The 12,105-nt window shown below is 38.0% G+C and overlaps 1 protein-coding gene across 1 annotated transcript in view; it reads left to right on the plus strand.

Annotated features, from left to right (window-relative positions):
* NECAB1 (N-terminal EF-hand calcium binding protein 1) overlaps positions 1-11,076 on the plus strand; it is a 67,270-nt gene extending 56,194 nt beyond the window's left edge. The window contains exons 9-13 of the mRNA XM_086466017.1: positions 2,687-2,740; positions 4,251-4,363; positions 6,453-6,530; positions 7,501-7,592; positions 11,051-11,076. Of these exons, the coding sequence (XP_086322143.1) occupies positions 2,687-2,740; positions 4,251-4,363; positions 6,453-6,530; positions 7,501-7,592; positions 11,051-11,076 (363 nt within the window). The remainder of the gene's footprint in view (positions 1-2,686; positions 2,741-4,250; positions 4,364-6,452; positions 6,531-7,500; positions 7,593-11,050) is intronic.
* Positions 11,077-12,105: the final 1,029 nt, after the last annotated feature.

Consider the following 12,105-nt stretch of genomic DNA (forward strand, 5'->3'; position numbering starts at 1 on the left):
TCCTTAACCAGCTGTGAAATTCGGCCGTTCTTTGTGCCACTGTCTGTAACTTCTGTCAGCTTCTTACTCTGCTCTTTACTATGCTTAGCAGCTCCTTATGGTCTGCTCAGTCCATTAAGCCTCTGGCCAGGGCATACCCAGCTGCCTGCATACAACAGCTTCCTCCCAGAGGTCTTTTCTGCATGAGAAAAGCAATTACACAACAGTTGTCACATTAATGACATTTTAGTAGCAACTTGATTTTTTTCTGAAGAGATATAAATTGGATTTCGAAATGTCAAAGTCCATCATGAAATGTAACTCACTTTTGGTCCAACTTTATGCCAAGCTCCACTTTGGAAACAGCAGCTTGCTGCCCTGCTACAGTTGCCTCCCGACATGGACTGGTGCCAAAAGGAGTTTAAGGAAACTTAACATTAAAAGGACATTACTGAAAAAAGAAACCTGGCACACAGCAATAATGCAATGCAAACGTTACAGAAAGCAGCCAACCATATTGTAGTAAAGAAATTTATGACAAGGATGTTATAAAATGATCAAATCTGCTACAGAGAAATGACAGAGAACCTCAGTCTGAAAAGGAGCTCAGTGCCAAAGGGAAACAGTGGCAGGCATAGCCCATGCCCCCTAGGAGTGCAGCAGCTGGAGCCTGCCACCTTGCTAATTCCCTAATTATCTCTTTATCAGTATAAAACTTGATTAATAAAAACATAACAATTACATAAACCTAATTTTGCAAGTGGACAGCCTATATCTACCTTTGCCTAACTTTGCATCTGTTTGACTTTGTATCTCATGGCCAAGTCTAACTGTAAGAGGTGTTAAATATCAGCTTTCAGCAGCTCCTACAGCTCCTCTTTTTGACTTTGCCCTGAAACAGATTAGAAAGGATCGCACAATCACACTAAAAGGCAATTTCAGAAGTTACTACTTCTCAGATGAGGTGAGGCAGGACTGCAGAGGCATTTTAAAGCCCCAGCTCTGAGGTGAGGTGCATCAGGTTTTATTTCCAGGCTGCTTGATAACGGTCTGGCAGAACCTCTGTTCTCCACATTGGGCTACTTCACTCAACATCGAGTCAGTTGATGCACGACCACTCTTTCCACACAGATGTCTGAGACTTTGTGCCAGTGCTCGCATGCTCTGAGGTGACAGCAGACTTACCCCATCTGTGCAGTCACACCCTGTCTAATGACATAACATTACTGAAGAACTGCTATAGATTATTTTTAATTTCTTGAGAGGGCCAGCAAGTTATCCACCAGTGATTCCTATTGGAAAACTACATGGTGAAGGGTTGATTTAGTGTTGTCTAACTCTTCTGCTGTCTTCTGTCAAAGATGACTTGACACGAATCAGTCTCGTAAGTTGTCTTTTTATATTCAAGTTCTAAATTTATATATACTGGAAAAAAAAAATTCTTTTCTTGCTACCTTAATAGAAAGTTTGCAGTACAACTTGAGTCATTCCTTTCCTCTTTTTCCGTATGTTTCCCTAGAAAAAATTGCACTGGAAGTATAGAAGAACACCAGGAATATGCATTTTCCCTTAGGGTTTTTATCTGAAGTGTCTGCACGGACAAATGAGCTATTAAACAGAGTGTTTTGCCCTACATGCACACATTTCATGCCGTTCTATGCACATGCTACAGGAGAGGTACAGCTTCACAGCAGTTCCTGTGTGACTGCTGCTTCACTCCTGCCTTACTCTGCCACTGGCAGCTGGTGGAGGTCCCCTGTTCATTTGAATTCTACATGTACACCGCTTGTTGGTTTTTCAGCGAGTACAGTACTGGTGCTGGTAAAACGCCTGCTACCTGAGGTTAATCAATCCTCACCCAGCTGGAAGCAGAAGAAAATTTTTTATCTTTGTTGTAACTGTGTGCTGTAAGAAGCAAAGCACCACTAACAGAGTGCATTTTGCTCCAGCTGCTTATTGCAAATCGATCTGCTTTTTTTCAGGCATATGGATATTTTTCAGAATATCCAAATGGCACTGGGTTAGAAGGTACTGCATGTGCCTGGCACGTAACTGATAATTTTGTGTGCATTACTAGATGGTGTTTGCGTGAATCACCAATTCATGAAGTGCACATCCAGTTCCTGTGCCAAGCAAGGATGCTGCTGCTTTACAGATGCATCTGTTTGCTGCTGCCCAGCCTGTCCTCAGAAGCAAATGCAGCAGTTCAGAAACCTAACTTGGAGCATCATGCATGTCTTTTTTGATGCTGGAAAACAGACCCTTGCAACCATAAATGCCCCACAGAGAAGGTTCTTCTGTGTAAAGTTTTATGATTGCCTAATAGTAGCTGATAGTTCATTTCGAATTACCATTCTTGCTCATCTCCACAGTCCACATGACAATTTCAGAGGGTATCTGTCTTTTCTCAATTAAGTCCAACATACATTTGTGAAAAAGCAGATTTGTTACAAATGAAAAATCATCTGCTCAGCATTATAAACAAAACTTTACAGAACAGCCTGGGTTGGATTTAACCACTGAAGTGTGCAAGATTCTGCAAATGATGCTTGTGTTTGACTTACAGCTCATAAAGAAGGGATTTAGTTACAACTTCTGGAGATAAAACAAAACCTAGCTATTGGAATAGTTTATTAAAAAGCTAAGAGAAGAATACAGCTGTAGCATTGCCTCTTATATTTCTATTTTCTTTTCAACTGCCTCAAAGGACCTAAAGCTTGAGCCATTTGAAGAGGAAATTTTGGAAGAAAATGCAAGATCTGTAAGTGCTTTTCAAGAAAATTATTTTGGCATTTGATTTTGAATGCCAGGTATTGAGACAACAATCTCACTTGATCTCTTTTGTTAAAAAAAAAAAAAAATCTAAAAACCCACCATCCTCACTTTGTCCAGTGATAAGAACCCTTTTTAGCTAACCGAATACATTGCGCAAGGGGCAACAAAACAAAACTTAGAATATGTGGGCAAAACTTTTATATTAATTTTTCCATTGTTTTCAAAGGATACAGTGAGCCAAAACCTGAAGTCACATAAGGAGGAAAAGGTTACCGAATGTGGCAGCAGTATTTATGAGGTGGTAGCTTCTCTGCTTCCAATCACCTAATGTTACATGCATGCCTTAAATATCAGTTGTAGTCAGCCTCCCTCCCTCCCAAAACTGCTGTAGGAAGCCTTATCAGGAAAGATGGGTGAGCATCTAGTGCTACGCAATAATCAATATCACAACTTACAAAACCAAAATCATGACCAGAAATAAAGTCACTGTTGAATAAGTTTATGTCCCAAGATTGAGCTCAATTTTGCAAACACGCTAGCGTTCCTAAATTCAGGGCTTTGACACTAACAAAATGCAAATCAAATACACACACAAAAAATAACCAAAATAGATGATCCATCAAATTCCTTATTTCATCACAGGAGTTGCATTAGATTTTTTTTCTTGTTTTTTAAACAAGACTATACAATATCGCTGGACAGGCTGCTTATGATGGAGAGATAATCCATGAGATAACAGAATCAATGATCAAGGCAGAAATGAGTCAAAAACCTGTACAAGAGATTAAGTTGTATTAAGGAGCACATGGTGTTTCTTTAAATATTGCATTGGTAAAGTTGACAAGTTTCAATCAATATGTAAACTACCTAAAATAGCTAAATAATAATCATCATAATTCGGGATAAATAGGTCTTCTGTACTGCCTCGTGTTTCCATAGTCCTGCTTATAAAGATTGTTCAGTTTTTGCAGAAAGGGGGAGGAAAAAAACCCTCATCAACATTTAACATGGGTTACTGTAGGCATCTCATTCAGGTGTGAGTCAGAGCTCTAAAAGGTAAAAGACTATGAAAGCACCTCAAGGAAAGTAATACTACATCCAATACAGATTGTGGGAATATGCTCTTATCTCAAACCTCACACCTGCGTTGCATACAGGTTCATCCAAGGAAACATGCTTTATTATTGAACATTTCGAAGATCAACATTTGCTTCACACTCTTCCAGAAAAACTCTCTTATCCAGGGTTCGGACAACTCTCTTGCTTTCTCTAAGCACTCATTTTGGATATTTCCATTCTGTGCCTCAGCCCGCCGAGACACAAAAGCCACAGTGGAGCATTTCTATTTCTCTACTCCAGAGCACTAAAACAAGGACTGCAAACTTTGAAGGAACTTCTGTAGGTTCTGATGATTGTGGGGTTCACTGTCTCTTAGTTCAAAGAACAAGGAATTCAGAGAATGATATGGCAGTAATATTCTCATGTTTTTGCATCAGCACATAATGATTGTTCAGCGTCAAATGTCTGTGATAGAAGAAGAAATTGGGGAATTCCGGCTTGCTCTGAAGCAGTACGTAGAATCTGCTTCTACTCAAGGCGGCTGCTTGCAGTAAGTACAATGTTATTGTCCTTGGGCTGAAGGAAGGAACATAGTCTAGTTTCTTGAATAACTTTTAAGTGGAGCTGGATTATTTATGAAAACAGAACTTGTAACATCTTCTTTCCCGGCTGATTATGCATGTGTGTAAGACAGAACTTTTCAAAGACAACTAAAACCAGAAAGAGATGTCGAAGTATACGTGCAGACTTTAAATAGTATCATGAAATGGCAATACAGGCTATCCCAAAGATGCTAAACAATCTTTTAAGGCTTCTCAAGCTCTGCAGGTCATCTGTTCATGGCTTCTGGAAGCTCCTAGGCCGACACTCTTTATTGGAAAACTCATTTGCCATCATTTATTTGTGCTCACCTGAGCAACTCATCAACTTGTTTGCCAGTTCTCTGCTTGGAAGCTTTCAGAATCTTCCCTTTAGGCTGTCATTTTAAAATTTTCATTCATAATAAAGAATTGGAAAAAAATAAAAAGCAAACTTTTCAATGAAACTGTATTTCTGCCTTGCTCCTTTTAGAATTAAATAAAACATTAGAACTGGGTTAAGAATAAATTTCAGTCACCCACCACTGTACTGAATTTCTTAATTTAACATACTGGAGAAAGATACTACTGTGCACACCAAGATTATTACGAAATAAATATTTTTATAGCGTATACACAATACAGGATCTGCCTATATATTCAAAGGCTGCCTGTCACATCCCTACTCTATAAGCCTTGTTGCTATAAGATTGTCACACTTAGGATTGTATCAGTAGCGTTCACACAGACCAGAAAAAGTAAGTTAAGGTGGAAGAAGAAAAGAGTGACCTTTTTGCAGTGGTTCACTTGTAAAGGCAGACTGATAAGGAAAATAAAATTCTCTTGTGGGCCAAGAGCTGGAAAAAACCAAAGAGGAGCCCCCCAGTCCCTTTCTAAAAATGAACAACCAACAAAACACTGTAGTGACTGCAAACTTGTCAGAGGAGAGAGTTTACACGACTTCAGACTACAACTTGACAAAGGATGGCAAAAAGTTACTTTCTTGCCCGAGTTTACAGGCATTTGGTAAGTCTGTAATGCCACCTGCCGGTGGGTTTTTACTGCAGCTGTTTATGACTTAATTTTTAACAGTTCTTGATACTTTTGCTATTTTACAATGTACTTTCACATACAGCAGGGGAAAACAAATAAAGGATATAACTTTTTGCTTATTACAGTATGAAATATAATCTGAGACCAGTTTCCAAGCACATCAGTAGTCAGATAAGCAATCTCACACTTGGGCACTCAGAGGAATACATATATGTACGTTTTGTGCTATACATCTAAACACGAATTTGAGTACCCAAATGCATAAGTACCCTACGTGCTATAAAGCTTTTATGCTCAGGATAATAAGTGGGATGATTCTGCGTAGAGGACCAGCAGATATTCTGTGGGTCATTTTTCAACCATGATAAATTTTTAGCTGAATAGCAGAACAAGTAAATAGTACCTGAAAGTATTATTTAAAAAGTGTATCTGCAGCAGACATCAGCCTATGTGGCTTTATACTCCATTATATATTTGCTTTCAAAGCACCTAAACCCTATGGCACTTTGATACACCTCTCAAACAGAAGGATAACATCTCACAGTGTAATTCTTCAATGAAACAGCACACGCTACTCTGTAAACTTACTTGCACTGCTCTCGATGTGCAATATGCTGTACTGGTCAACATTGCCTGAATCACAGTTGTTTGATTATTTTTCTATACTACTGATTAGCATTTCTTTAGATAAATGACACTATTTGAGCAATATGAGAAATTAGTTTCATAAATAAGAGTCCATCACAAGTGTAGTAGTACAATATATTAATAAATAAAAAGCTATGAAAATACTTCAAGAAGAAGAGCTCAGATAATTTGCAGTATGTGATCACTTATTTGTTAAATTTATTATCTGGTTGTTTTTTGGTTTTGTTTTGGTTTGGTTTTTTTTTTATTTTCAAAAATCACTGCATCTGGTCCTACTTATAAGCAGTTTGGAATAAGTTGTGTATATGTCCAATAACATTGTCGTGTTTTATTAAATTAGTTTTTCTCTATAATTCTTAGTGTTTCCATACAGAAACTTCCAAGTGATTCGCGCTTCATTGTTTATGAGTTCTGGGAGAACAGCAATGCCTGGAATAGGTAAATTTTTTCTTTTGGTAAAATACAGAAAGTTTTGAAGGTTAGAAAGCAATTATGTAGAAAGACTGCATACAAATTACTAATCGATATCACAATTAATACTTCAGAAAATACTTCAATTGCTAAAGACTAAAATGTGCTGAAACGTATAAATAAAAATGTCAGAAAGACAAAGCTAATTCAAATAGAACATAAAAAGTCTGAAAGTGAATAGATAAAGGTATGGCATCAGATGGATGTTAGTTCATCAAAGACAAAAGAATAGGGAAACGGCAATATTACCAGTTTAATGATAATGAAAGAAACAAAGGGAGCCAATGAGCAAGACAGGAGGTGTGCCATCCAGCAACACTTAAGCATACAAGCAGTCACGGGGAGCTCTCCCAAATCCACATCACAAAAACCCATCCAACAGATTCCCTGAGTGTCTCTTTTGGGCCCAAAATAGAAGTTACAGTGATTAAAAGTCCTACCAGCCAAATTCTAGCCTGCAGCAGGCAGATGGCTGAGAAATTGAATAGAGACAAAAAGATTTTCCTTAATTACATTTACTATTAAAAAACCCAAGCAAACCAACCCTATGATCCTAAATTTGTAGAGACAGAAACCATTCTGAAGGAAGATGGAGAAGTCTCTTGAAGTTCAGTTGCTTTCCTTTTGAACAAAACCCCAATTCAAAGTTTACTTTCATAAAGACTCAACAACACTAGTAACACACGTCAACACTATACTGGGTCACAAGCAGGAGATGAGCATCAGAGTAACAGTTAACCGTACAGAAGAAAACCAGTGTTTAATATAACAGGCAACCACTTCACAGCTCATCTGGTCTCCTCTCCCACTATCGCCTAAGTTTTGAAGCACAAAATCTCTGTTACAGAATTAATTGTAAAATTTCTAATGCTCATTTAAAAAAAAAAAATTACCCCTTTAAAAAACTTGATATATTCTTATTTTTACAATTATTTAGCCACCTTCAAATGAATTACAACAAGACATTCCAAAGAAGTAACGTGGACTTCTTGGAAACTCCAGAGCTCATCACAACAATGCTAGTCCCTGGTAAATATCAATTTTTCACGTTATTTTGTTTGTTCCATGTGAAGAGTTCTGCTATATTAGTGTGTTCCATATGCAGGACCACTGCATAATATCACCCTTAGTCAGATCTTCTTTGGTGAAGTAAAGTGGAAGAAGGGACACCAAATGTTTTTATTTTAAGCACAGAAATGTAAAATACATCAGCAAGAACAAGATCCACAATGCTTTATTTTATATAGTGCAAAGTTACGCTAGCATATACTATTTAAGAAAATATCTAGAATAAACAATACTATTCATGAATAGTAAAATAGACCCCATTTAAGATTTTCAGGCAAAAAAATGCTTTCTGATTAGGTCTTCAACTTAATCATACTTACATTGACTGAAGGGAGCCTTAATTACTCATAATTGATATTTACTAACCAAATTATTGTACACACTTCCTGCTGTGTTAAAAACAAACAAACAAACAAACAAACAAACGATTAAAAAGAAACCCTACTTTGAAAAAGCAAGGTGTTAAAAAATCCAGATTATTATTTCTAATACAAAGCAGTGAGCATGCAACACCATCTTTCTCCTAGAAATGACAGTTAAAAGACAGCACAGGATGAAGCAAATCAAGTGTCAGTCCCATATTTACAGAGGGACAACAGCAAATATTTTTATCTTAGGGAACACAAATCAATTACAGTAAACCCCTAATTTCCCCTGTGTCTGAGTACAAACTAAATTTAAAACAATAAAACCCCACCTAGCAGAGAAAAACAGTAATTACATAGTCCTGTACCTGGGGTTTCTCCTCAAAAGAAACCAGCCAAGACATTTTCAGACCTCATGAGCCTGATTTGGACACACAATTATATGCCAGGGATTCCTGCAGTATCAGGAGATTGCACTTAATGAACCAAGAATTCCTTCAAATCTTGTATCTTACTGGGAAATTGCTGGATTTAAGACAAACAGCAGTAGGAAACAATGCAGCCTTTTCCCAAACTTCTTTGTGTCCAAGAGCTGGACTGCGTATGACCCAGGAGTGTTCCAGGGTGGTCTGCTCACAGCTAAAGTGCAATTAACATAAAACAGAATTTTTAAATGCCTAAATATAGAAGTGCCTGGAATTGGATTCAAATTGCTTGTTAAAGCATCGACTCTGCCTGCTAAGAAGGATTTCAGTCTGCAGCCCTCCATCCTGGCAGGCGGTTGCTATAGAAACAGAATTTCTCCCTGTGCACTCCTTGCTGGGGGGCAACGGGAAGTAATGCCTTCACAGTTGTTTTTACAATTTTATAGATTATCTGTAATTTAGAAATCCGTGCAGAGATTAGAACTTTTGTTTCACAGAAAGTACTTCCCATGTTTCACCTATGCAAATGATATTTGTATTTGAAAGACAGAAAATATTCTTGAAGTAAAAATTGATGGCTGCAATCCTACCTGTATACTTTATGAAAGAATTTTAGACATTGTAAAGTGGTAACACTGTAAAATCAGGGAAAAAAAAAAAACAAAACCTGTCTGAAGCTAGCACATAGATAGGCTCTGTTTTAAAAACAAACTTACACTAGCTCAGACACATCCACACTTTTCTACACATCTGAGTAACTAAGAACTGAAACGATTCTAAATTGTAATCTGAATCTGATTCAATCAAAGATTACCACCCGAAATACTTACCAATTAATTAAAATTAATAAGGACACACTGATGTGGTCAAGAATTATTCAGGAACACAAGGGTTTTCAAGACTGTTAGAGCAAATATTATCCTAAAGTAAATTCATTTACCATCAGTTAATAGGAATCACAACCTATTATGACCACTTGCACATCTGTTAACCAACCAAGTTGCTTCAGGCCAATCTACCAGGGTGGCAAGAATAACTCAGTTCATCTTCAATTAATGCCTAATTTTTTATAAGACCTGGACTTGGGAACACTAGAGAACCTTTTGCTGAAGAAATCAAAATCTAGGGAAAACCGCTGAACACTTACAATGCCACAATCCATGCAATAAACTGTTAAATTGGCATTTTTTTCGCCAAAATCCATTAATCCACTGATGTGTCAGAGACTACTAGGCTTTCATAGCCCAAATTCAGGTAAGATTCTTAATTCTCTTCTCAACATTCTTCTTCAAGAATAATATTTTAATAAAAATGGCGCAAATTGAAGGATTTATGGACACATTCACAGAAGCAAGTTGTGTTAATGAATGTAATCCCCAAACACTGTAGTGCAAAACCTACTGAGCCTGGAACACCCCTCTGCTAAGGGGACTTGGCATCTCCAATACAGTTACAATTCCTTTCCTTCCTTCCTGTCTCTCTCCACAAATCTTGAGGTTCCTCTGTGCATCAGGTTCAATTTCAAAAGGCCAAAGGGTAGGGACTGTGGGGAAGAATCACAGAATGTTAGGGGTTGGAAGGGACCTCAAAAGACCATCTAGTCCAACCCCCCTGCCAGAGCACGACCACCTAGAGCAGGTCACACAGGAATGTGTCCAGGTGGGTTTTGAATGTCTCCAGAGAAGGAGACTCCAGGCAGCCTGTTCCAGTGCTCTGTCACCCTCACAGTGAAAAAGTTTTTCCTTATGTTAATATGGAACCTCCTGTGCTCCAGCTTGCACCTGTTGTCCCTTGTCCTGTCATTGGCCATCACCGAGAAGAGCCCGGCACCATCCTCCTGACACTCGCCCTTTACGTATTTATAAACTTTAATGAGGTCACCCCTCAGTCTCCTCCAAGCTCAAGAGACCCAGCTCCCTCAGTCTTTCATCAGAAGGGAGATGTTCCACCCCCTTCATCATCTCTGTGGCTCTGCGCTGGATGCTTTCAAGCAGTTCCCTGTCCTTCTGGAACTGAGGGGCCCAGAACTGGACACAAGAAGTACAAATGTGCTTCACTCCAGTCCTGTCTATAATCTGGCAATTACAGATTTTCTTTTACAGGAATGACATTTTTACAAGTCCATCAATTCTCTTACTTTTGTGGCAAAATACTCTTAATTTCTAGAGCTGTGGAAAAAGAACATCAGGTTTGAATAATATCACCAGGAAAGAAAGCCATTAAAGGCAGCACAGCCACGCAGGGGACACAGTGCTCAGCTTAAATACTGATACACACAGCAGAACAGCAGTGAGGATTTATGCGGTTTGCTTTCTGGGATTTGGGCACTTAATTCTATACAACTGCACCTATGACATTTTAATGTTTCTTCACATGTTATCAAAAATAAATATAAATTCTTGTGCTAAAGCCATCCCCCCACTCAGCTCTCCCAGTATTTTAAGTATTCTTCCCCTGCCTGTAGAGGTTTTGTCCTTGAAAGTATGCGGCTTTCAAATACAGCAGTATTAGCTGCATATGTAAGTGCACGTTTCTTTATATGCGTTACAGCCATTTAGGACTTTTCACAAGAGGTAGAAAAAGCAATATTGTTTATGTTAACAAATAAATAAATTCTCCTCTCTTTCAGCATCGTGGTGGGTCCTCCCTCAGTAACAACTGGAAGTTGTGGTTCCAAGTCATGTTAATGTTGCATTGTTTTTCATTACAAGAACATTCATATAGCAGCGTACAGGTATGCTGAGTTATGAATCTATGATGTGATACTGTTTGTTATTATGGGTGTGATCTTTTCCATTTTAAAATATGGAAAACTGCACATTTATTACCTTTTCTTCTTGTGACTAGTTCAGTGAAATTATGCATTCTAAAAGCTGAAGACAACAATGCTAAACTGTTTGTTGTGTATATTCAAAATGTCATAGAAAAGTGCATCTTGATTGTTACAACTAAATATTTGTGAAAAGTATTAGTCTTAGATTAATAAACAATTGTTACTTAATAATGTCATTTTTGCCTTTTACAGAAGAAACAGGTACGAACACAAATACACTTCATAAATTTCTTACGCTTCACAGAAGCTGTAAGTCTTTAATTAGGAGAATAAACATAGGGACAACTTTTTGTGTTAATACAGAACTTCACTCATGTAGAGTATTTTCTCCCCACAACAAGACAAGGCAGTACTACTTTCTCTTCACAGTCTCTAGCTCCTGCCCTCACAAGAGGAAACATATCTGCCTGGCTGTCAAGCCGCTACGGATCCACAGACTTAACATTTCACAACCAATTTGCTTTGAACCCTATGTCCTGACCACTCAGAAAATATTTTCATTAGATCACTGGCAGCTGACTGAAGTGTCATTAGAGAAACTGCTGTTAGAACATAATTAGAACATAAATAGCCATAAACCTGGAAGCAGAAATACTTTATTCCCTAAGAAGTCTTGCTGTTGTCCCCTGCATCTGAGCAGTAGGTGTGTCCTCCAGCCCAAGAATGAAAAGTGACTATTGTAACCTCACACTCTATGACAGGCTGACAAGCTTTACATGCTAAATGACCACTCCTGCCACTTATCTAGCAGTTCAAGGTTACAAACAGTACCCAAAAAGTAAAAGTCATATTCAATTAAATATCTTCTGTATTTTTATTTCAACTCAACCAACAGATTACCACATATAATT

Source organism: Leptosomus discolor, chromosome 5 (assembly GCF_034619465.1).
Source record: "Leptosomus discolor isolate bLepDis1 chromosome 5, bLepDis1.hap2, whole genome shotgun sequence".
Classification (NCBI taxonomy): Eukaryota; Metazoa; Chordata; class Aves; order Leptosomiformes; family Leptosomidae; genus Leptosomus; species Leptosomus discolor.